At 46.4% G+C, this 26,163-nt stretch overlaps 2 protein-coding genes across 4 annotated transcripts in view; both read right to left on the bottom strand.

The window, feature by feature from the left end:
• Positions 1-1,614: 1,614 nt before the first annotated feature.
• TMEM41A (transmembrane protein 41A) lies at positions 1,615-9,861 on the bottom strand. 3 transcript variants are annotated; one of them, XM_014846138.3, is made up of 5 exons: positions 9,502-9,725; positions 7,714-7,867; positions 5,597-5,758; positions 4,831-4,969; positions 1,615-2,860 (listed from the first exon to the last, which is right to left on the bottom strand). In XM_014846138.3, the coding sequence occupies exons 1-5, from the start codon at positions 9,618-9,620 to the stop codon at positions 2,640-2,642; spliced, it is 795 nt and encodes a 264-aa protein (XP_014701624.1). In that variant the 5' UTR covers positions 9,621-9,725; the 3' UTR covers positions 1,615-2,639. The 3 variants fall into 3 exon arrangements, with proteins under 3 accessions (XP_014701624.1, XP_070365380.1, XP_070365381.1); XM_070509279.1 differs by lacking the exon at positions 7,714-7,867 and having other exon boundaries at positions 9,502-9,861; XM_070509280.1 differs by lacking the exons at positions 5,597-5,758; positions 7,714-7,867 and having other exon boundaries at positions 9,502-9,861.
• Positions 9,862-14,497: 4,636 nt separating this feature from the next.
• LIPH (lipase H) overlaps positions 14,498-26,163 on the bottom strand; it is a 48,324-nt gene continuing 36,658 nt past the window's right edge. Inside the window, exons 9-10 of the mRNA XM_014846137.3 lie at positions 18,528-18,701; positions 14,498-17,038 (exon numbers count right to left, since the gene is read on the bottom strand). Of these exons, the coding sequence (XP_014701623.1) occupies positions 16,951-17,038; positions 18,528-18,701 (262 nt within the window). The 3' untranslated portion in view covers positions 14,498-16,950. The remainder of the gene's footprint in view (positions 17,039-18,527; positions 18,702-26,163) is intronic.

Raw genomic sequence — 26,163 nt, 5'->3', positions numbered from 1 at the left:
CCACTTGCCTCCACCCACCGCCCTTTTGGACTACAATTCCAATTGAATAATCTCCAATCACTAATGGATTGAATTTCAGACTGTGTCTTCATTTACATCATTTCATTGTGTTAAGTGAGCGTGTTCCTCCCTCACCGTCTATAAACAAAAAGTTAATGCTAAGTCCCAGTTACTTGCTTCTTCCTTAGACTCTGAGACTAATGTACCAAAACAGTGTGACATTCTTTTTAAGACTTGTACTGTCAGTATGAATTTAGTGCCTTTCCAGGCAGCAAGATTTTTCTTCTTTGCTGATTTCATAGAATAAAATGTCCTAGTATACTCACTCCACCAATGTTACCAACCTCACAGACTAGCACGTAAGAATCACATTGGTCTGCTTATTTGCATGTTACACCAATACTGCAAGCGCCCATTCAACTGGAGTGAACTAGGCTGCCAAGTGGAGGACCTTGTGGAACCTGAACACTTCTCAGGGACAGGTGGCAGAAGAGGGGAGCTCTGAAATCACTGCTCTGAGCAGGGTGACTCTAAAGGGGTTGGGTTAAGGCTTTTGTTAAGTGTCACATGACCAGAGCATGATGGCAGCATTTCACAGAGGCCAGTCCCCAAGCAGATGGCAAGGCCACTGTAAGGAAACTTCTGGCAGAATCCCAGGCCTCTCTCGAGCCACTTCACAGCACTCAGGGGAACGCTGGCCCCAGGCCCCAGGCTGCTGCCCAGTGACCAGGCAGACAGAGTCCTCCAACGGTTGCAGGCCAGAGGGAAGCCCAGCCAGAACATGCAAGCTGTTAGGAAGCCATCCCGTACTGACCACATCACCCAGTCACTCTCCACCTCCACAGTGACCACTTCTCAGACTCTGGAAGTGAGAAGACCCACTTTTGATTCTTTATTGCAGTAATTTGAGTTCCTTTTAACTTGGAGCAAATTAAGTTCTTTTTTGTGGTTAAGTCTCCAAATGAACTCCCTCACCTGTCTCCCCTGTGGTCTCCGGTCTTGTTAGTTCCCCGCTCCACGTGTTGGTTTCTGATGCTGGCTCCCTCTTTGTACTGAACAATTTGTACAGCCACAGAACAAGAGTGACTATCAAGGCAAACAAATGCATGGAATTAAACAAAGTGTACTTCACTGTTTTCTGGTCCTGTCTTTTCCTAAAGGTACTGTTTGTGTCTTGAGAGCTGCCTTCACAAGTCTCAGCGTGTCAGAACTTTAGAATAAGGAAGACTACATGACTGCATTTCCTGCAGCCAAAAAATAGGTGATGGGGAAAGCTGGTTTCTGCAGCTCTCTCATCAGACACATCCACCAATGGAAGAGACAACCATCGTTGTCTTTTGTTACAGTCTCTTCTTGATTATTCTGTCATAGTCTAGACAGAACTTGGCTTCTTCCCTAAGCTTTCCTGCTGCCCATCATACAGCAACGCTTCTGTCATTAGTACCAACTATAAAGTGAGCATAGAGAGGAAAAGGTGAAAATGAAAATCTGGCTTCCTAAGAATAACATTGGTAAGAAGCTAAGATACCATTTTGGATTGTCTGATTTTCAGCCAATGCTGATTCCCACTGGCAAGGGGAGTTGAAAGCACCACGTACAAACACACACCACACAGAACATTTATATCCATTTATTTGGGAAACTGCTTTGCCTGCAAACTCACAACTGATAAGGCACGTTGTTGCAAAATCATGGGAGAGGAGGGAGAGAGAGAAATCTACGAACCCTGATAAAGGGCAAAGGACACACACTTGCAATAGTGTAGAAAAGCTCTCATGTCACCTTCCCTATCTACTCCAGGACACACAGAGCCACATATTTCAAGTCCAGTTGGCCACCTCCTCACCCCCATTTGGTTCAGTGAGTGAAGGGCCTGGCTCTGCCCTTTCCAGATGGGTAAGAATTTCTCCAGAACATATCCGTAACATACAGAGGTTGCTCCATTCATATTTAATAGTCTGTTTGCAATCAGCTTAATGGTCAGGACATGCAACAAAGAGTAGATGTGACATACATGGTAACATCACTGTGTCTGAACACAAAGAGCATCACAGAAATCATTGTGCATTTGAGCTGTATGTGGAAGTTCTATGCAGTTCCTCAGCTTATTTCCCTTGGTTTATGGATGAGGTAGGTCATCAGCAAAAAAGTACAAAGAAACACAATTAAGAGACTAACAAGGTGAAGAGTGATGTCAGCGATGTGGGTTCACATGTCATCATTTACACTAATAACATCCGCCAGGGACTTAACAGGAGAACACTGTCACAACAGCCCATCACTCTGCAGATGTGGCACTCTGGACAATCGGCGTGCTCTCCCAAGGCAGCTCAGGGCTGGCGGGAGGCAAATACAACAGACTATCCTGAGTTCCTTGTTACTCGGTAAAATATAAACAGGATTTCTAGAAGGCCCTCCATTTCGCAGAGTATCCTCTTAAGTCAGGATGCGTTTGAGAACCTGATCTAATTCATCTTCTAGAGCAGAGTGTCCTTTACGACAAGACACTGCACACACAGGAACAGTCCAAATCACCTGTCGAGAATAGTTAACAAACAATGAGGGGCTTTAGAGGACCACACTCATTACACAAATAAACTATAACAGAGTCCAGGGACGTGGCAACCAAAAACTCCAGATCACGTGTCCTTTCTACTATTTAGATGATTAGCACTGCTTGTTTCATTCAAATGCAGGTCTTTCTGACTAAATTTTTTAATGAGAGTTCCAGGAACTAAGGCCACCAGGGCAATGGCCAACAGCTTAAAGACAGTTCCCCAGGAGAAAAGAGCATCCAGAGAGGTAAGGGTTGACAGGATGGAGCCTGTCTGCACACAGATGAAATTGTATGGGATCAAACCTGGAAGAAAAAAAGGGAAAGAGCCTGTTACTGGTGAGCAGGAAATGAAAAACAATCCCCTTTCAGAAATGTCACCAGGAATTCACAACAGTGACTCCAGGTTTTGTGGGGTTTTTTTGCCCAACTCTTGACCCCTGAACATAATACCTCTTTCCTGTCTTCTTTTCCACTCTTTCCTCACTCCCATATTCATCTGCCTTGTTCAACAAAAGATGTAAGATGGTTTAAAAAAATATATACTCAAGATAAATTTTTAATTTAAGATAAATAGGGACAACAAAATGAGTGAAGAAAAAAGGGAGTACAGTTAGTACAAAAATGCATAAGGTTTACCCATTTGCTAGAGGAGCCAAATGTGCCTCTGAGTGCTCCACAGCCAAAGTAAAGAGAGGCACCAGCACTGAGATTTACAGTACGCATATGCTAAAGACACGTTTCTTAGAAGCAGTACTACTTTTCATCTTTGTTTTTTTTGTTTGTTTTTTTGAGGCAGATTAGCCCTGAGCTAACTACTGCCAATCCTCCTCTTTTTTCTGAGGAAGCCTGGCCCTGAGCTAACATCCGTGCCCATCTTCCTCTACTTTATATGTGGGACGCCTACCACAGCATGGCGTGCCAAGCGGTGCCATGCCCGCACCCGGGATCCAAACCAGCGAACCCCGGGCCGCCGAGAAGCGGAACGTGTGAACCTAACTGCTGCGCCACCGGGCCGGCCCCTACTTTTCATGTTTTATATTGCCTCTAAGAGGTCATCAAATCCACTGGATCCCAAGTCTGCCTGGTGGCTGGAGAGGCTGGTTGCATAACAATCCCCTGGTGAAGTTGTTAAAAACAATCCCCGGGCTCCAACCCCAGAGATTCTGGTTACCTGGGTCTGGAAGAAAGCCCAGGAATCTGCATTCTAGCACCTTCTCTGACCCCGCCCCCTCAAGATTCTGCCTGGTTTGGGACCCCCTCCGATAATCCATTCCTCTTCTACAGTAGATGATGCCTCAAGGTCATAGACCACTCAAGGTCACAGCTTGTCAGAGTGGGGACTGGAACCCCGGTCTCCAGTCTTTTTGAGCCTTGTGCCACCAAGGTCATGACGGGCTGCTGAGTGAGGTACTGAAGCGCTGTGAAAGCCGCTATGACCAGAATTAGCTGTGTAAGACTCGGCTTCGATTTAAGATCTCAATGTCTCTCCAGAATTCCCTATTAATAGCAGCCGCTCAACCACAGATTTGATATGTTTGACCTAGAAGCCCTGAGTAGTCTTTTCTTCTGTGCTCTGAGGAAGGCTGAAGAGAGGCAATCCCTGCCTTAGGCTTAAGGAGGGTGGTTTACTTCCAGTGTGGAGAAAACAGTCACTGATTTGACAGGATGTTCGCACTTTACCATTCCGGTATGTGTGGTCCAAGGCCCATGATTTGAGAAACGCTGCTCTAGGCTCAGCCCCTCATCTGGCCAAGTGGTCCATTGAGGGTAAGCAGCTTGCAGAAGGTCACAGAATTGTCAAAAGGCAAGAAACCTCACTGGTACCAGCTCTTCCTAAGGCAGATCTTAATCAAAACAGGGGCCAAAGCCAGACAGGAAGCCCTTTGCTCTGTTCCTTCCCCCGCCCCCACCCTTTCTCCGCCACAGCCCTGCTTCTCCCGCAGGCACTCACCGAGCCCTGACGATAGGCCAAGTCGTGTGTCTTACACAGATTTCTAATCCCAGGGCCCAGCACAGTGCTCGGCACTCATTAGGCACCAAATACAGCTGCAGAATAAACAATCCTTATTTTTCCCAAAAGGATTTTTATGGATTTTCAGGTTCAAGCCTGAGTAGCTTTGACATCAGGAACCAGTACTTTAGGTCATGAGGCCTGAAGATGCTCTTCAGGAGCCTGTGCTCTCAGAGGTGGGTATGCCCGTGTGGCTGGTAACCCAGGGCAGTCCCCCAACATGACAACTCTGAAGACTCAAACCCACCCCACAGCTGCTTACCGATCAGCACAGAGAAGAAGAACTGCACGACGGGGATGTTCAGAATCGGGGCTGAGAGGTTCAAGAACCAGTTTGGCGTCATGGGGAAAAGTCTCAAAAACAGTAAGAAAAAAAACAAGCTGTTTCTGTTCTCCTCCACCTGTAGCCAAAGAAGACAAGGCCATTAAGAAGCAGAAAGAGTCTCCAGGTATTGAAAATCTGTTGGTACCAGGCACTGTTCTAGATACTTTACATATTCTGTAAATTCTGGGACATAGACTGTTCTCATTTTTTTTGTTTTTGCTTTTTTTTTGTTTGGCCCTGAGCTAACTGCTGCCAGAGCTCCTCTTTTTGCTGAGGAAGACTGGCCCTGAGCTAACATCCATGCCCATCTTCCTCTACTTTATATGTGCGATGCCTACCACAGCATGGCGTGCCAAGCGGTGCCATGTCCGCACCCGGGATCCGAACCAGCAAACCCCAGGCCGCCGAGAAGCGGAACATGCGCACTTAACCGCTGGGCCATGGGGCCGGCCCCTGTTCCTGTTTTTAAAATGGAGATCCTGAGGTTCAGAGAAGGCAGGAACTTGCCCAAAGTCACAAAGCTGGTAATGACGGAGCTGGGATTTGATCCCAGGTCTGTGCCTCTTGGAGGCATCCGAAGGACCCCCAGGACCTCCCACAGCAGGGCAGAGGAGCACTGTGGGAAACCCCTTCCCCTCACTCCCCTCAGGGCCATGAGGTGAGTTCCTGGGGCCCAGTACTCGGCTGTGCCCTCTCCCCTTACCTTCCTCTGTAGCAGGGCCACTTTATCAGGAAAGTAGGAGACCACCAGCTGTTTGCCAAAAATGCTGGAGAGCAGGTAGCAGCATGTGGCACCCACTGAGGTCAACACACAGCACAGCAGAAGCCCCAGCCATGGCCCAAACAAAGCACCAGCTAGAACGTTCTGCAAAGAAAACAAACCCTCGGCCATTACAGCATCTGGCAGCTACCAGTCACCTCCTCCTGGAGCCCAGGAGTCACAGGGTCCCTCCTCCTCCAGTGATTTTTCCCAGCCAAAACCCAACTCCCATTTTAAAGAAGTGAATGAAAAGTGATGAAAGAGCTGGGAAATACAACCCTGGCCTCGGTCTCTTCACCTTTAAAACGGGGCAGAGGATTAAACCCTCAGCGGGCCAGACAGAATTAAATGGGAAAATACGTGTATATGGTACCCAGCCTGCTGCACAGGCTGTGGCAGGTCCTGGAAACAGATGCTTCCAGAAGGCAGAAAGGAAACTCACAAGTGACACTCAAAAAAGCCTTAAATGAACAAAAATGGAAAAGTGCACCAATAATTCCTAAATGCAGTTTGGCTGGAAACATGGGATCCAAGAGAGAAGGTAAAAGGGGAGGCAAGAAGGTGGTGATCTGCTCAGCACCTACTATGTGCTAAGTGCCTGACCACATCTTACTTAATCCTCATTACGACTCTGTGTCATGTACTATCCTTACCCCCTTGTACAGGTGACAGATCAAGTATGGTGCCCAAGATCACCCTAGGCAGAGACAGGATTCACTCCCGGGGAGCAGTTGGCTCTTCACCCTGAGGGATCAGCTTAAGAGGGAAGGCAGGTACGGGGCAACCCCAAGGAGTCAGCCCCTGACCTCGAGCACCACACACCTCGCCTGTCTCTCTTGGCATAGACCTGTCTGCTTTTCTTCCAGTTTCTAAGAAAGAAACTGCTTAAGTGGCAGATCCAACCTGAGCTGAATCCTGGGGCAAGAGAGAGGAGAGAAGATGCTGGGGCAGGAGAGAGAAGCAGGACGGAAAGAAGCTTTCGGGGTTTCCTGCTCAGTCGCTTAAGCATTCCACAAGGGCTGAGGGCCACGGTGGGCCAGGCACCATCACCGTACCAGCCACTCTACACTCATGTTTTTTTAATCGTCCCACATAACACACCTGGGGGTTAAGTAGGGGTATCCTCATTTTACAGATGAGGAAACAGGGTTGGAGAAGTTAAATGGCTTGCCCCTGGTTCCACAACTGGGATTCAAACTTACCCCAAGCCCTAACAATATACATACATTTACACAAACCAGCTTAAGATGCTGCTGTGAGGAAAGCACAGACCCTCCCGTGTAACCTGAGACGGCAACTGGGAAGCATCCAATAGCTGAGCACAAGCCCAGGTCTAACACTGAGAGCCGGGGTGGGGACCACCTGGAAAATCAGAAGGACTTGTCCTCTCCACACCAGGACTTCCCAATCCTCCACAGCCTAATATCGCCATGAACAACTTACATTTGTTCCCCAAACATTTGTGAAGGCACTTCCCTATGTCAGGCAAATGAATACAAAGGCTGAGACTAAGGAACAGGGCCTACCCTCAGGAACTTACAGACTGTGGAAAAAACAGATTAGAAAACATCAAAAACAGTGCTAAAATGCAGAACATTACAGGAGCTCTGAGGAGGAAGAGCTGACCCAGCCCGGGAGTGGGTGCATGTGTGTGCATGCGGGCGCGCCTCTCAAGGCCAGCGCTCCAAAGCTATCAATGCCTCAGAAACAAAAACAGCATACCTGAGAGGAAAGGCAGACTCTGGAGCTGGGCAGACGTGAGTTCAGACCCCAGCCCTACCCCTCCTCATCTTGTCACCTTGGACAGTTACTTAACTTCTCACCATTTGTTTCCTTATCTGTAAAATGTGGATAATAATGCCCATTATTGGCTGTTGGGAGAATTACATAAGGTCATGCAGGTAAAGCAACTAGGACAGTGCCTGACACAGAGGAAGCTGTCAGTAAATGGTTGCCATAACAGCCTGTCCTCTGGACTGTAGGATTTGCAGCCTAAGGACCTCTCTCCAAAGACACAAGGTGGCTTCCTGGCAGGCACAGAAGGAGGGCAGGGCACTGACCAGGAAGCTGGAGCCGGGGATGGCAAAGCCCTGTTTGTAGAGGTAGGCACTGCAGAAGAGCAGGAACACGTAGGCCTGGTGCTCCTTCCTGTACTCTCGAAGCACCTCAGAGAGCTCCCGCAGCTCAGCCAGGTCTGAGGGGAACCACAGTGACCTGCGGATATGGAAAAGCAGGTGGAAACAGGAGTCCAGATGAGCCTAGTACTTAAGAGAGTCACTTGTTGTGGGTCTTCTTCCCCAAGGAGGTTTATAAATGTGCCCATCATGTGGTCTGCTGGGAACACACACGCGATGGGAGCCCAGGATGATGGATGACCCAATACAACACAGCAGGAGTGGACGTTAGAGTCCTGGTTTGGAAGCGAGAGACCTGGGTTAGCATCTCAACTCTGCTACTACCCACGTATGTGATCTTGGGCTAATCCCTGGGCCTCAGTTTCCTTGTCTGAAAAAGGACGGGCCGGTGTTGGAGAATCACTAAGTTCCCTTTTAGCTCTCAGGTTTTATGATCTATTCTTAAGAAGCAAATGGATTAATTTCTAGGCAAGTACCAAACGTCCTAAATTGCCTTCCTTTCAAGGAGCACTCCCCCCCCCACAAGCTTTAAACCAAGGACAACTCAAACTTCACACTGCTCCTGAGTTACTAGCAAAACGACTGTTTTATCAGTCACTAACAAGCCAATTAAAGCTTCTCAGGGAAAGTATATCTGTCCCACACCATAAACATAAGCTTCTTGATAATATGTCAAGCTTGAAACCAACCCTTTGGAAGAGCCTGCCTGTTCACCCCGCTCTTTATCTGGTCCTCAGTGCTCTCTGAATCCTGTGCAAGGGTTATAGTGTGAAGGCTACCTTGCCTCTGGCATATGAACAACCCTTGAACCCATCAATGATCAAGTACGAGCAAGCCTTCCTAGTTCTCATCAAAATGATTCTCTCAGTATGTCTGACACCCACAGCAGACCCTTCTCAGCTAGAGCAAAAGAATACAGTAATGAAAACAGTTGTCCTGACATTCAGATATCAGTAACATCCTTGACAGTGCAATGCTGTGTCAGGCACACTGCCATGAACTTTACAAACAGTATGCAGCACACAGGACAAACCAGCCTGATAGGTATTGGACTGCCTCCTGCCTCACGCAGTCGATCAGAAGAAGGGGAAAAGCAGAGACGGCCAAGAAGAGGGGTGGACCCGATCATTAATTCGTGAATAATTTTAAATTGTCCATGTAACGTTTCTCCTGAAGACCGAACGCCTTAAAGACCCAAGGGCAGACCAGATGGAAGAGAGGAGAGGTGGGGCGCACGAGGAAGGGAGGCTGAGGGTAGTTGTGAAAAGGGGCTGCGGGTCCACACAGCGGTGAGGGTTGGCTGCAGCTGGGGGTCAGAGTTGGGCCTGGGAAGGCGACGGGAACCCAGGTAGGGAGGCGATGCCACCCCGCGAACAGAGCTGCGCGGGCAGGCTCCGCCCGGGGCAAGGCGCCGCGTCTCCCTCCGCAAATCCCCACCCAAAGGCACCGGCCGCGCGCGCGGACAGCGCGCCCGCGCAGCCGGCAGGGCCCCGCCAGGGCCGCGCCCCGCTCCCCTTCACTCGGCCTGCCCGAGACCGTGGAGACGCGGCCCGGATCCCAGACCCCGAACTCCAGTCCTAGCCCTGAACCGCAAATCCCGGCCCCCGACGCCTCCGATCTGGGAAGCCGAATCTCCGATTCCCAGACCCCGTCCTCGGACCAGGCTCCCTTCCTCGGACCCGAACCCCGGTCCCCGCCACCGCGGCCACGCACCTGCCTCCAGTGTCCTCGGCGGAGCCCAGTGGCGGCCCGCGGGGCAGTCGCGTCGACAGCAAGTACAGGGCGAAGGTGCAGCCAGCGAAGACCAGGAGGAGGCCGAGCAGGGGGCGCATTTCGGCTCCCGCACTGGACCCGCCGCGCGGGGAGGAGCCTGGAGGCAGCGCAGGGGTCGACGCTGCACGCGGCGTGCGCCAGCGGAGCACGTTCGCGGACGGACCGGGGCGGGGTCCGTGCCAAGCCCCGCCCCCAGGCCCAGGCCCCGCCCCCTGCCCGGGCTCCGCCCGCTGTGCTCCCGGCTGCCTTCCAGCCGCTCTGCGCGTGCGTCTGTTTTCCTTCCATGTGTGTATCTTATTCTACGTTTGTCTCGTTCTTCACAGGTTTGCAGCCTCTCCGCCAGGCGCTGGGAGGTCCTGGGATGAATCACGAGCCCTGCCCACAGCGAGCTTGCAGTCTAGTGGTTAAAACAGTCTTGTCCACAACCAGCTGTAACAAAGCAAATGCTGCCGGTGTAGAACGAGGGGCTCCAAACCAAGTACGGTGGGACGGTTATAGTGACCACGGAAATAGTCAAAATTACCTTTTAGTGAGTGCATGCTATATGCCCATTATCCCTAATCCTCACAGCAACCTTGCAAGGTTGGTGTATTTGTCTTTATTTAACAGATGAAAATCTGAATCTGAGAAAGATTGAGTGACATCCCCCAGAAGAGAGTCCGGATTAGAATCCAAGTCAACCTGTCCAACACTAGTGGTCCTACACTGCGTGGATTCGTGGAGGAGATGGGGTTTGAGTCTACCTTAAAGGAAAAGCAAGATTTCCACTATGAGAAAAGAGGGAAACGGTGAGCTGGGGGTCCACATAAGGCACCAGAGTCCAGTTTCAGTGAAGCCTAAGGTGTGTGAGGAATGAGGGAGAAGTTGGGGACAACCTGGAAAGCACTGAAAGACAAGCTAAGGAGTTGGATTTTTCAATTTTTACACGGTGAGACTCCAACATAGGTGTTTGAGCAGAAGAATGATTTAGTTCCGTTTTAGGATTTTTGCTCTGGCAGGTGATTAGAATACGTTCTCAGTTGGCAGCTGCAACTGTTCTGGTGAGAAGGGATGCAGGCCTGAGCCAGGACCACAGCAGTGGGAATGGAGGGAGGAAGATGGTCAGACTGGGAGGAGTTGAGTTGGTAGGATATATGACTGATTAAATGAAGGGACAGAGGAGGTCTCTGAAATGTCGCAAGCCTGGAAAACAGAGAAAAGGCATCCTCATCATATTATTCAAAGCACCTCTTGAGCCAAACAGGGAGCACCTATCAGAATTCGAAGTGTACAAGGTCCTAGCAATTCCACATCCAGGAATTTACCTTATAGACATGCCCATGGGTAGGCAGAGATGTATGTTCAAGGGTATTCTCTCAGCTTTGTTTTGATATCAAGAGATTGGGAGCAACCCAAATGCCCATCATTTGGGGACTAGCGAGGTTAGCTTTGGTATAGTCACAAATGGAACACTCAGTAGCTTCCTAAAAGAGGGAAGCAATTCTCTATATCCCGATACAGTGCAGGCGCCAGATAGATGGCTGGGATGAAAATCAAACAAGTTGTGGAGTTAGAGTATACTATGACTCATTTGTAAGAAGAAAAAAAGGTATATCTAATCTTTTCAAAATATTGAAGTATTTATGAAAAATGATTCAATGTCTGAGGTTTGTATCAGAATAGTGGGATGGGAATCTAGTGGGTAGGGATATAAATAAAACAAGATTGGCCATTGAATTGATCATTGTTGAAGCTGGATGATGGGCACATGGAGGTGGATTTTCTACCATTTTCTCTATTTCTGTATGTATCTGAAATTTTCCATTTTAAAAAATGTGGGAAAATGGTCTCAGCCTTCCATGCTCACTTCCTCCCTTCAAACCCTCCGTAACAGCTGAACATGCGCCATGTTCGTTCATGCCCCTGCCGACACTCTACCCTCCATCTGGCAATGTTCTCTGCCTGAACATTCCCACTCTTTAATCAACACCCAGGGCAATTGTCACCTCCTCTGAGAAGTCTTTGCCAGCTCCTACAGTTGGAAAGGTTGTTCCTTCTCTGTGCTTGGGGCTCCCTGTGAAGTGTCTGTATCCCTATTATTGCTAATACTATGCTCCAGGGTCATTATCTGTCTCCTTAGTAGAGAGTGAACATTTCCATAAATGAGACAATGTCTCATCTATCTTTTGTCTGTCCCAGCCCTTAGCCCTGTGCTTGGCTTATATTTGGCACTTAATAAATGTTTATTAAATTAATGGGTCAGGTCAAGCAAGGAAATGAAGATTTGTTTGGTTTGGTACATGTTGATTTTGAGAAGTCAATGGAATAGAGGAGAGAAAGTGAATGAAAGACTAATGTCATTGAGCCTGTGCCAGGAGTGTGCTGGGGCAAGGAACAGAGGAGTGGGCAAGAAGGCAAGTCTCTTACTCTCAAGGACTTTCCTCTTCTTCTGGTTGGGAGAGAGCATGGAGAGAGTTATAATTATAGAGCACGGTAAGTGCCATGGAGGAAACAGACATGGCAAAGTTCATTCAACTCCAGAGCAGCAGGTATCATTATCCTTCTCATGGATGAGGGTGAGCATATGTTCAGATGAAGTCACTTTGTGAGTGCTGTGAAGTCCATGGATGTGAGTACCGAACAGGACTCAAGTCCTTATCAGCCCCTCCTGAGCCCAGGCTCTTTCCTCAGCCCCGCACTGCCTCTCAACAAGCAGGTGAAAATCTGGAACGCCGACTGAACATTCAGATTTGGAGGTCACCTGTCTAGAGGAAAGCTGAAATGAGGGGAGGGGAGTCTCTTAGGGAGACCGTGAGAGGGACGGTAACAGCATCTGACATTCATTGACTACTTACTACACTCCAGACCCCACAGTGAGCGTTTCACACACGTGCATGTATTTATTCCCTGTAACAACCCTCAAGAAGCAGGGACTCTTACAGCCCCCACTGCACAGTCCAGAGAATGGAAGCTTAGGAAGAGTTAAGTAAGTTGACAGAGGTCACACACCAGCAAACAGCAGAGCCCAATCTCTTACCCTATGCTAGCTTTTTCAGAGAGAAGACTGAATCATAAGCCTGTGGAAGAGAACACGATGGCTCATTCAAGGATGTTGGATGAGAAACATCCAATGTTTCGGGGGATTGCAGGGGAGAGGTGGGGGGTTGGGTGTCCTGAAAGCCCAAGAAAGAGTGTTACAAAAGGGCCCAGTGCACAGTGTCAGAGGCCCTGGAAAAATCCAGCAGGGAGACCAGAGGGGTTGTGGGCTTCAGCCAGCACGAGGTGGTGGGGGACCTTTGACAGAGCTCTACTGGGAGATGCAGACCTAATTTCCTACAGGCTCACTGCCCAAGCCTCTGCTTGCTGCCCCTGACTTACCCACCTAGACTCCTGTTCTGCTTCCTCTTGCTCGATCTGTCTGCTTAGGGGAGAAGCCCCAGACTGTGTTGCCCACTTCCAGCTCACCTCTATGCTGGTCTGTCTCCCCAATCCTCCTGGCTCCCAATCCAGCACCTGCAGAGCCACCTCTAACCAGCCAGTGCACCGCCTGCAAGCTGCAGCAGCCTCCACTGAGGCCATTCATTTACAGCACATGCCCAAGCAGCCTGAAAAAGGACAGCTGCAGGACCCCACCAGGGACACATGCTGGACTGGGAAGCAGATGGGCACCAATGGCTCAGGGAAGTTGGAGGGGGGAAAAGGCAAGAGGTTCCAGTGAGAGTAAGTTAGCCAGGCCCGCACCCGGGCTCTGTGTCACTAGCACTCAACCTCCTATTCTGGCTTAATCAGAGCTGCACAGAGCAATTGAAGGGAGTAGCTCTGAAGAGACCACAGAATTTTGCTTCCCCATCCCCACTTCATCCATAACTCATTGGAACAGGATGGACACCCTCCCCAAGAGGAGGATCCAAGGGCTAGTTCCTCTCCCTGGACTTTAGAATTGGGCCACCTAGTGAGTGAGTGGCCGAGGACCCCATGGTCTCAAGGACCCAAGTGGTTCACAGTTGCCCTGTGGAGGGAGTCAAGCTGAGTCAGAGAGACTCTTGGCAGAGCATGAAGGTTAATAAAGGCCCATAAACTCTTGTTACTGAAGCTTCCAGGGCTGCCCCCATCCTGCCCTTCTTGAGGTCTGATGGTTCAGCTCTTCCTGGGTTTCCACAAGTCCTCTCTTAATAAAATTTGGGTTAGTATGAGTGGATTTCTGTTGCTGGCATCCAAAGTCTCTTGGCTAAGATAGGGTTTTGCAGGAATGAGAGCATGGGGCAGAGGTCCTATGGTGGGAAGTTCTAAGTTTAAGTTGTGGAAATAATACAGTTGTGTGTTGATGTCTAAATCAGAGTGGAGGTGACTCCCTCAAGTCCCTAAGGATGAGTCCACTCCATTCTGTTCAACAGACATTTATTGGGCACCCGCTTTGGGCCTGATTGTGCTAGGTCCTGGGGCAGCAAAGACAAATCAGTGCTGCTCTTGTGGCACTCACAGTCTCGGAGGGGATACAGACGTAGAAACATACTACAATACGGCGTAATAAAAGCAGTGATGGAAACACGTACAAAGTCAGTGGCAAAGTGGGTGGTAGAAGGGAGCCATGGAAAAGCAAGCAAGGGGGACTTTGAACCCACAGCTTGGCGTCATCTAGTAATGCTGGAGGGTCCTGGAGGGTTTTAGCCAAGGTGCTAAAACAGGGGAGTCAGGGAAAGCAAAATCTCCTAGGCTTCAGGATATGTGGGCTTGCTGAAGAATGGTGTTGGGGCCATGTGTAAGGTGTGATGAGGAGTAAGAAAAAGAGCCAACCTCTCTTCTTCCTGGGGGTCCTGGGAAATGGCCAGTGGGCCTCCAGAGACATAATAACAAAGGTGCCTGGGAGAGAAGTCTAAGGCAGAGATGGTGGGTGCCTCCATGGAAATGGACTGTGGCTGGGCGTAGAGGGGAGGTCTTTACTCACAACCAAACATGGTTCCACAGGGCTCACAAGACAGTGTTTATTTAATAAATATTTCCTGAGCACAGACTATATTGTAGGTACCTCACTAGGCACGCACCCCCTGCCTTGCAGAGCAGTAGTGGAAAGACAGACATTAATCAAATAATCACACAAATAAATATTTTTAAAATACAACTTAAAAAGTGCTAAAAAGGAGAGGTACGGTGTGCTACATGGAGAAATGATGTCCAAGAAGACTTCCCTGAAGTGACAATCAAGCTAAGCAGGAGATAATTGGTGAAGACGGGAGGGAAGAGGGTAGACTGCAATTTAATTGGATTTGGGATTCAGGCAGATACACTGACCAAGAGAAGGGGAGAGAGGCAGAGATAACAAGAGACAGTGAAAAGTTCCAGGGGCCTTGGGAGAAAGACTCTAGAAGAGAGGGACCACACTTGTAACTGTCTTCATTTCTCCGGATCACTGTTATATGAAACTCATTGAAATTTACTTCCACTCCAGTGAACAAATTTCCTTCCTTCCTTTACTCATCCATTTATCCATTCATTCATCCATTTGTTCATCCATCCACCCATTCCACAGCGAGCCAGGTAATGTGCCATGAGACACTAGGAGAAGAAGCTAAGAGAGATCCACTGGGCCAAGAAGTTTCTAAATTGATAGAAATTCTATTCTTGGCATTTTCTTGCTGTTGTTTTGACCCCCTGCTTACCAGGCAAGGCAAAGAGGACAAAGAAGTGACCATGCTAATCAAAATACAGGACCAGTAAAACGCTACAAAGAAATCAGGGCTTATCAGCACACTGATCTCTCTGCCCACAATTGCTGAGCAAACATGGGCAGGAGGAAGGTTGATAAGATGTCCGAGTGGGCAGGAGCATCACTGAGCATTACTGCTGTCAGAGTTCAGCCATTCACTGCAGGCATTACTCACTTAAGTGAAATAGACTCCATATTTGCTACCTATATAAATCTGTAAGATGTGCCACACAGGAATATATTTACAGAGTTCTATAATTTATGAAATAGAGAGTCCACTTCTTTAAAATAAAGGCTGCTCTCACAGGAAACAGTAGAAGAACCGTCATTTGGATGAGGAGGAAGTTACGAGTGGGACTTGTGACACTCAGCAATCCCAGGAACCTTTCCTCAGTGGCCGCAGTTATGGGATGGGTGGTGTCCACCCCTCTGGCTCTGTCACTGTACTGGGCATCTGACCACAGGGACCATCGTCTCTTGGTTCTGACATCTCTGGCCTTGGCCCTCTGGGGCCTCTTGACTTGGCTGCTGTTGTCATTCCAGATTCACAGATCACACCTACCCCTGGAGAAGCCTAAGAATTCCTCATACTGAAGGCTTCAGATGCTCCAACAGGCAAACCGGTTCATGCTTTGAATTCCCATGTTAACAAAACAAGCTAACATTACTCCAAAAGTTAACGTTAATTACCTCTAACACGTGGGATTATGGATAGCACGTTTTCACTTTGCATCTATGCATTTTCTAAATTTCCTTCAATAATCATGGATTGCATTAGTAATAAGGAAAAAGAAACATTTGTTAAGAATTGCTTAAAATGAAGATTGCCTATAAAGTGATCCTTCTTTACCTTAAGTGAAAAACGAGCTCTGCCTGCTCTCGCCTGCCTCTCTCTCCATCCCTGGTCACTGTGAGCGAGGCTGGCCCACTGCTTCCCCTGCCCGTCTTCCTTCCTCCTCTCACTATCTAGTCCCAGCAGCTGCCCTCTTTGCTGTCCCCACCTCCTCCTACACCAACCCCAATTTAGAAAAGGTGAGAAGCCAGGGGTAAGGCTTTCCTGCCATCCCAGAGCAAACAGCCCAAGAGAAAAGCTGATGTTGATTAGGAGAAGCTCTCTTATTGCATCTTAGATAAACCATATCAAAATAAATAAAAGCATATTCACATTTATCAAACCACTCACGGATGTGGCACCCATGGGGTTTCAAATAGCCCTCCACACACTTGCCTCCCAAACCCACACAATAGCCCTGTGAGGTAGGTCGGTTTCCATGCCTTTCTACATGCGGGACCTGGAGGAATTTGGCACAAGGAAGGTGGAGTCGAGTCCAAAGTGAAGTCTCCAGTCAGCCCTTCCCTGTAGGACGCTGACTGACCGCCATCATGGGCAGAATTGCCGGAGTGACAGACAGCAGAATTGACAGGTTGGAACAAAGGAGGCCCCAGGACACAGCCAGACAAGGCACTGAGCTGTCGGGAGCCTGGCTATTTCTGACTTGCCCTACTTAGGGGCTCCCTTCCCCAGACTGTTTTATAATCCAAGATCGTTTGACATTTTGCAATGTGACATCCAGAGGACAACTAATGGAAAAACGCTGGTTATTCCATACTTTTTGTGCCTTGAGGAAAAGGCTAGGTGAAGCTTTTAAAAAGCCTGTAGTTGTAGCTTTCTTGATGTTACTGGTGCCCACGTGTCCTGACAACAGTTACATTTGCAACTTGCGGCAAAGAATAGGTTTGAAGACTGTTTCAACGTTTTCCATCAGCACAAGATCATACCGACACAGCTGGGGCCTATAAAAATAAGACAAAATACCCTTGTCAATAAAAATACCCCATTCTAGTAAAGTAAGTTGCACTATAGCCTTAGGATATAAAATTATTTAGCAATTATTTCTAACGTTATAGGAAAATTCTTATGGTAAATAAGCAAAGCAATATTAACAGCAACAAGAAAGCAGGATGTAAAATTTTATTTACTACATAACTTCAACTAGGCTTAAAAATCATAATAGAAAGACATTTAGAAAGAAATAACCAAAAATATTAACAGTGGTTGCCTCTGAATAATGTCATGATGGGAGAGATTTTTCTGCTTCTTCACACTTTCTGTACTTTCCAGATTTTATAAAATGAACATGTCTTCCTGGGACAATCAGGAAAAAAAGTATTAAAAAGTCCCACAGTTTTAAGATGTAATGAATATCCTCTCAGAAGAAACTTGCATTATTAAATGTTCTAGGGAACCCTAAACTTTCAGGAAAAAGCAATTTATAAAGTACCAACTGCTCACATCATTCCTCGTCTCTCTCCATCCATAGACTGGATGCTAGGACCAGACGCTGGAGGGGTGCTAGTCACAAACATACAGCCCATCACAGCTTTGTTCTTTGTCTCTGCCTCCCTCTCTACATATACACACACATTGTCGTTTATTTTTTCTAAACCAATTGAGAATAGATTATGTACCCCTTAATACTTCAGTGTGTATTTCCTAAGAAGGAAATTCTCAGTGCAGTTATCAAATTTAACATTTATACTGTATCAATGAAATAAAATACTCCAATTTTTCTGTACCTTTTTTTATACTAAGCTGTTTTATCAGTTTGCCAAATTATGAGGTTTTCTTTTCTACAACAAATTATCAACTTGTGTGGATGGAAACTAGACTTTTGATGTTGAACATGATGTAGTCTATAAAGAAGTTGAAATATAATGATGTAAGCCTGAAATTTATAAATGTTATAAACCAATGTTACCTCAATAAAAAAAAAAAAATACCAACTTGCAAGCAGTGTGGGTGAGTGGTTAGAGAGGAATTATATGTCTAAGCATATAACAACATTATTTCTTTGGATTATTGGGTCATTTATCATTTGTTTTTTCCTCCCCAAAGCCCCAGTACATGGTTGTGTATATCTAGTTGTAGGTCCTTCTAATTATTCTATGTGACCACCACCACCACCACAGCACGGTAACTGACAGAGGAGTGGTGTGGTTCTCAACCGGGAAGTGAACCCGGGCCACCAAAGTGGTGAGTGCCAAACTGCAACCACTAGCCCATCAGGGCTGGCTCCGGGCCATTTATCTTTAAGTACACACCAGTAAAATTTTCTTGGATGACTGGGCTACTTGTTTTTATCAAGTCTATTTTTGGAAAACACTTCTCTTCCTTCGCTGTGATTGATGAAGTCTTGTTGAAACATCAGACCAAGCAGATTGGACAAGAACGAATAACATCTTTGGAAAACAGGGGCTTGTCAAACCCTGCCTTACAGCTCACCTCTCTGGATGGGCAAGTGACCTTAACTTCATTCGGAGAATTCTGAGCTTGTACTTCGGGCCTATTACAGATCCTGTAGAGAACACCAAGGAAATGTCTGCCACTTCATCCAGATCTTGGTTAAATCTTGCAAGTAGACTCACTTGGTGGTATTTCTGAAACGTTGTGGGTTCACTGGAAGGAAGAAATAATATTTTTTCAGTGGATATACATTGCTAATGAACAAAAACAGTTTTGAAGCCCACAAATCACTCGTAATTAGGTGGGCACTTGACCCAACAGCGTGTACTAGCCAACTTTCGTGGGCAAAGTCCGCTGGATTCCAAAAGACTGCATGAGTGAAGCTGCTGACCCCAGCACTGATGAAATGCTACGACATTAGAGACGTATGTGCTGCCCACTATATGCCAGACAGCATCCTCATCTCTTGATATGTCTCCGATCCACTAAAAAATTCTGCAAGGTGAGTATTATTATCTTCATTTTACAGACAAAGAAACAGATGCTTGCCGGGTCACAGGGCTTATCTGAGCAGTGCAAGGATTCGAATCCAGTTCCGGCTATGTTCAAAGTTATGGTCTTTCTATTGAACTGCATCACTAGAGGCAAATGTATGCTTTTAGCCAAACTAGATACTAAGCATACTAAGTTGTGCTTGAGCATATATTTTTTCAGTCCTGCCTCTCAAAAGCAACCTTAAAATAACTAAATACCAGGTTCCAATACTTTTTCCCAAATGTGTGGAGATGTTTCCTACAGTGGGAATCCCAAATTGAGCCTGAGGGTGCATTCACTGGGGAGGATCAGCTCGGTCAGTGTCTCTCCGGGGAGCTGGGAGAGCAGGCCATGGAGAAGTGAGGAGCCCTCCTGGGTTCAGGAGCAGGAGGCTTGCTCTAGAAATGAATCCTTAGTTTGGAGGAGGGGCTGTGGCTGAGGAGGTGTCTGTCACCCCAGCCTTACTGGAATCACGTCTAAGGCCTGAGAGCAGAAGTGCCACAAGTAAAACTAATCTGAAAGGTGCCAAGACTTTGGTTTCTAAATACTATCTCCACTAAAAGGAACCAGGGCTCCCTAGAGGAGTGGTTGAATCCAGGGCAAGGGCAGGGAAAGTGCAAAGTGATCCTGGAACAACCCACGTGCCAAAAACTAAAGAAGTGCTCAAAGAATGATGGAGATGTTCAAAAGAATATAGACTCGAACAAACACATAGACAAGGAAAACAGATCGGTGGTTACCAGAGGGGGAGGGAGTCGGGAGAGGGAAAGGGGGTACAGGGGCACACATGGACAGTGATGGATAAAAACTAGACTATTGTGGTGAACATGATGTAGTTTACACAGACGCTGAAATATAATAATGTGCACCTGAAATTTACACAATGTTGTAAACCAATATGACCTCAAGAAAATAATTTTTTTACAAAAAGAATATAGACTCACTTCACACCCATTACAATGTCTACTATACAAAATAATAATAATAATAATAATAGCAAGTATTGACAAGGGTATGGAAAAATTGGAACTCGTGCACTGTTGGTGGGAATGTATTGTAAAATGCTATAACCACCATGGCAAACAGTATGTAGGCTCCTCAAAAAATTAAAAATAGGGGGCCGGCCCAGTGGCACAGCAGTTAAGTGTGCACGTTCCACTTCGGCGGCCTGGGGTTTGCTGGTTCGGATCCCAGGTGAGGACATGGCACCACTTGGCAAGCCATGCTGTGGCAGGTGTCCCACATATAAAGTGGAGGAAGATGGGCATGGATGTTAGTTCAGGGCCAGTCTTCCTCAGCAAAAAGAGGAGGATTGGCAGCAGATGTTAGCTCAGGGCTACTCTTCCTCAAAAAAAAAAAAAAATTAAAAATAGAATTATCATATGATCCAGCAATTTTACGCCTGGGCATATACTCAAAAGAATTGAAAGCAGGGTCTCAAAGATATATTTGCACACTGGTGTTCATAGTGGCATTCTTCACAAGACCCAACAGGTGGAAGCAACCCAAATGACCACCAATGGATGTCCACCAATGGATGAATGGGTAAACAAAATGTGATACACACGTACCCTGGAATACTATTCAGCTTTAAAAAGGAAGGAAATCTCGTTACATGCTACAACATGGAGAACTTTGATGACATTAAGCTAAATGAAATAAGCCAATCATTAAAAGACAACTGTTTGATTCTATTTATATGAGGTATCTAAAGTAGTCCAATTCACAGAAATAGAAGGTAGAATAGTGGTTTCCAGGGGATGGAGGGAGGGGAAATGGGTGTGGTTATTTAATGGGTATAGACTTCAGTTTTGCAGGATGAAAAAGTTCTGGCGATCTACTTCACAATAACTTGAATATACTTAACACTACCAAACTGTATACTTAAAAATGATTAAAATGGTAATTTTTATGTTACGTGTTTTTTATCACTATAAAAAATGCATTAAAAAAGGCACAGAACAAGCTTGAAGAGCTCCCACTGGCCAGATTTGGGACAATTTGAATATCAAAATAAATAATGATAGTAACTGATTATGTCTCCATTAATAAAATAAAAATCCAGGTGTCCATATTGAGATAAACAAATAGGGGCCGGCCCTGCAGACGAGTGGTTAAGTTCGCAGGCTCGCGTCCGCGGCCCAGGGTTCCGCCGGTTCGCATCCTGGGTGCGGACATGGCACCTCTCATCAGGCCACGCTGAGGCGGCGTCCCACATGCCACAACTAGAAGGACCCACAACTAAAATATACAACTATGGACTGGGGGCATTTGGGGAGAAAAAAGTAGGGGGAAAAAAAGAAGAAGATTGGCAACAGTTGTTAGCTCACGTGCCAATCTTTAAAAAATAAATAAATAAATGAACGAATAAATAGATGGGGAGAAGAGAATGCTTTTCCTAAATGTTGAATGAGAAAAATCACCATTTGGCAACTATCATAGTAATAATTAATTCAACCACAAAACCTCAAAACTAGTGGGTAAAAGTGGAGGAGTAATGGAACATTTACATGGTATCAAAGCACCTAACCACAAAATACTTATTAATTACAAAGGGAAAAATAGTAACTTTCCAGTAGAAAAACTTGGCAGAAACATCTTAATCAATTGACCCACCATAACGAAACAAATCCAAATTGTGAGCCTCCTAACAGGGTGCCCCGAGACCACATAGCATCACTGCTGTGGTGTTCTTGCCAAAGACGCATAGTCGAAACCTAATCATGAGGAAACATCAAACAAACCCATATTGAAGACATTAAAAATAATCGACCTGTAATCTTCAAAAGCGTCAAAGTCAAGATCAAGGAAAAACGAAGAACTGTTCCAAAGTGCAGACTAATGAGGCAGGACAACCAAATGCAACCAGTGATCCTGAATTGGATCCTTGAGCCACAAAAGACGCTATTAGGACCATTAGTAAAACTAGAATGGGGTCTCAGGATCAGATGGTAGTAATGTATCAATGTTATTTTTCTGATTTTGATGGTTAATTGTGGTTATGTAGGAGAACGTCCTTGTTGGTAAAAAATAGACACAAGGTTGATGAGGCAGCGTGTCAGCGACTACTATTGAAAGGTTCAGAAAAAGAAAAGGTTCTTAGTACCACTGCAACTTTTATGTAAATTTCAATTTTTCACAAAAAAAGCCAATATGAAAGGAGTAGTTTAACCAAAATCTCCTCAAAAAGGGTTATAAGCAGCACTGTTCTGGTCCTCTCTTGATCAGAGCGCAAGAAGAGCAAGAGAGATTCCCTTCCCACTTCTCCAAGAGCAGGTGGGGAACCACAAGAGTGCAGGGACTGCAGGAGATGGTGACGACACCTGCAGATGGCAGAACCTGGTGGTTGTGGAGGGAGGGTGGAAGGGGGAAAAGGAGACCTCCTGGAGCTGATCAGCTTGGCTATAAGGACAGGTAAGATTCCCCTCTTCCACCTGAAGGGATGTCTGGAAATACCTGGGGAGGCACTAACCAAAGGATTGGGTTCATACAGGAGTAAATGGAGTGAGAGCCAGCGAACTATGGGTTATGACCAATAATAAGAGCCAGCTATCTGTTTCTGGCAGTATGGTGCACTAAATACGCTGAACACAACTCATAATGATGGATAACATTAAAACAAAAACAACAAAAAATAAAACTAAAAGCCTTTTAAACTGCCTTGAACTAAGAAGAACGTGAAGAATATTGAGAAATCCCAAAAATATGTGAAAGCAGAAATCCAAACAGATAAGAGGGTTGCTGAAATTCCCTTTTGCCGACCTTGTTCGAAACTTGGTAACCTTGAGCTTCATTTTCATGACCTCGCAGTGCAGTAGGACAAGAAACAAAGTCTATGGGCCGCTAAAGGAGGGGAGTTGAATTAAAGACCTCTGGCGGGAAGGGTGAACTAAAAATGAATTTGAAGTAAACAAATCTCGTACTGCCTCAGGGGACAGAAAATTCCCCGCCTCAAATCTTGGCACTGGCGCTGAAAAGCTGGAATGCAGGCTGCCCTTCCCAGGGATCCAGCAGCTCAAATTCGAGCTACTCGCGGTCCGAGAAACCTCAAGTTTAGAAATGAAAAGGTCCCAGATTGACGGTATCCCCAGGAATTTGACAGAGGCAAATGCAAATCCTTTCCGGAGAAATCCTACTTCTACACAGATCCTCAAAGAATTCCCACACATAGACAACAAAATAAGAGCATTTGAAATTTAAGGAAAAAAAAAACAAACGCTTTTGAGTTTCAGGCTTTGCGGCCTCTAGCCGTGGGCGGGAGGATGCGCTCGAGCGCAGGATCCTGGCTGGCCCGGCAGCGCCGCTGCCTGGTCCCCACAGCGAACGCGCGGCAGCTGCAGAGAGGGGGCTCCTCCGCTGGAGCCCCGCCACCTCGAGGAGCGGGGCGGGGAGAAGAGGGCCGAAGAGGCCGGCGGGTCCGAGTGGTCGGCAAGACTGGGCGTGCAGCGACTTTGGGCTGTCGGGGCGATCTTCCCAGAGGAGGCGCGTGCCCAGGGCAGACCCCGGGCACCTGCTGCTCTGCAGGCTGGGAGCCAGGCACAGCGGCCTCCCCGTGTCCCAGCGTCCTGATGGGACCTGAATCGCTAAGAGCAAGAAGAAAGAGGGAAAAATGCAAAAGATCGGAATGAAGAAAACCTACCAAAGACTTCTCAGGATTGTCAAAGAACATACAAAGCTGCGCTTAAATGTAAAAAATGTGATGCGTGAGCTGTCGTACTCAAGCAGTCTGGCAAGCACTTGCCTGTGATTATCGCTCTCAGCCAAGTGGTTCACTGTGGAATTTCAAACTGCCTGAGGGGTACTGGGAAAACGTCGAGGCACAGACCCAAAATAATAATGACCATGAAAGGAAAGAGTGAACGAAAGTCCACCGCTGAGTACTACTGTATTCCTCTTCTTGGGAAGGGGAAAATGTGGGGGGAGCAGCCTGACTTCACATAATGTCCTCCGGAAGAGGTGGAATATCACCCTAATGCTGCAGCCCAAGAATCATTTGCTGTTTCAAATCAAGAAATGTGCAATGGTGAGCAAAACTCCACACATTTTCCAGTGCCCCAGGGGGACCTCCCAAACTGAACCCTTGTGTTCACCTGTCTGAATAACACCCAGGTGTTTAGATCAGCTTTATTCAAAGTTGTCAAGTCTTGGAAACAACCAAGATGTCCTTCGGTAGATGAATGGATAAACTATGGTACATCTAGAAAATGGAATATTATTCAGTGCTGAAAGAAAATGAGCTATCAAGCCATGAAAAGACGTGGAGGAGCCTCAAATATTTACTACTAAGTGAAAGAAGCCAATCTTGAAAGGTTTCCTATTGTATGATTCCAACTATATGACATTCTGGAAAAGGCAAAACTATGGAGACAGTAAAAAGACAGTGGTTGGCAGGGGTTGGAGGGAGGAAGGGATGAATAGGCAGGGCACAGAGGATCTTAGGGCAGTGTAACTCTTCCATGATCCTATAACGGTAGATATATGTCATCACGCATTTGTCAAAAGCCATAGAATGTAGAACACCAATAGTTAACCTTAATGCATAAACTATGGACTTCGGGTGATAGTGATGTGTCAGTGTAGGTTCTTCAACTGTAACATATGTACCACTCTGGTACCAGATTTTGATAGTGGCAGAGGCTGTGCATATGTAGGAGCAGGGAGTGTATGTGAAATCTCTATGCTTACCACTCAATTTTGCTGTGAACCCTAAAATGCTCCAAAAAATAGTCTATCTAAAAGGAAAAATCGTATAAGGGATCTGAATAGACATTTCTCAAAAGAAGATATACAAACTGCCAATAAGCACATGAAAGATACTCAACATTGTTAATCACGACGGAATCGCAAATCAAAACCATGCTGAGATATTACACAATGCCCAGTAGAATGGCTGTAATAAAAAAGACAGACATGGATGAATGGATAAACAAGATGTGATATATATATGCAATGGAGTATTATTCAGCCTTCAAAAGGAAGGAAATCCTGTCACATGCTATAACATGGATGAATCTTGAGAACCTATGCTAGGTCACATAAGCCAATCACAAAAAGACAAATACTGTATGATTCCACCTCTATGAGGCATCTAAAGCAGTCAAATTCATAGAAACAGTAGAACGGTGGTTGCTAGGGGCTAGGGGGAGGAGAAAATAGAAGTTGTTATGTAATGGGTAAAGAACCTCAACTTTTCAAGATGAAAAAGTTCTGGAGAACTGTTTCACAACAATGTGAATATACTTAACAGCACTGAACTGGACGCTTAAAAATGATTAAGGTGGGGGCTGGGCCAGTGGCACGGTCGTTGAGTTTGCGTGTTCCACTTCAGTGGCCCAGGGTTTGCTGGTTCAGATCCCAGGCGCAGACCCACACACCGCTTATCAAGCTATGCTGTGGCAGGCATCCCACATATAAAATAGAGGAGGATGGGCACAGATGTTAGCTCAGGGCCAATCTTCCTCAAAAATCAAAAAAGAAATTATTAAGGTGGTAAATTTTATGTTATATACTTTTTATCACAGTTAAAAAGAAAAATTTTTTGGAAAAGACAAACAACAATAGAGTTGGCAAGGAAGTGGAGAAATTAGAGCTCTCATACATTGCTGGTTGGACTGCAAGGTGGCTCAGCCTCTCTGGAAAACCATTTGGCAGACAGTTCATCAGGTTAAACACACAGTTACTTTCGGACCCAGCAATTCCACTCCTAGGTGCATCCCCAAGAGAAGTGAAAACATATAGCCACAAAAGTTTGTACGCATGTGTTCATAGCAGTATTATTCATAATAGCCAAAAAGGTGGAAACAATCCAAATGTCCAACTGGTGAATAGATAAATAAAATGTGGTATGTGTGAGCAGACTGGTGCAGTGGAAGCGTGCTGGGCCCATAACCCAGAGGCCAGTGAACTGAAATAAAGTGTCGTTTATACATACGATGGAATATAATTCAGCCATAGAAAGGAATGAAGTACTGACACACGCTACTACATGGATGAATCTTGAAAACATTCTGTTAAGCAAAAAAAAAAAGCCAGACACAAAAGGCCACATATTGTATGATTCTGTTTCTATGACATGCCCAGAATAGGTAAATCTATAGAGATAGAAAGCAGATTAGTGGCTGACAGCAGCTGGGGAGGAGCG

The sequence above is a fragment of the Equus asinus genome, chromosome 5, assembly GCF_041296235.1.
Source record: "Equus asinus isolate D_3611 breed Donkey chromosome 5, EquAss-T2T_v2, whole genome shotgun sequence".
Classification (NCBI taxonomy): Eukaryota; Metazoa; Chordata; class Mammalia; order Perissodactyla; family Equidae; genus Equus; species Equus asinus.
Note: the sequence above shows the minus strand (reverse complement) of the source record. Positions and strands in the feature narration are given on the sequence as shown.

Bases quoted from the DNA above. Each gene is read 5' to 3' on its own strand.
- TMEM41A (XM_070509279.1), bottom strand. From the start codon at position 9,846: ATGGAAGGAAAACAGACGCACGCGCAGAGCGGCTGGAAGGCAGCCGGG. The intron at 5,759-9,501 runs GTGCGTGGCCGC...TTTTCTTTGCAG, and splicing joins GCCGAGGACACTGGAGGCAG to AACGTTCTAGCTGGTGCTTT. The intron at 2,861-4,830 runs GTAAGCAGCTGT...TTTTTCTTCCAG, and splicing joins CTTCTTCTCTGTGCTGATCG to GTTTGATCCCATACAATTTC.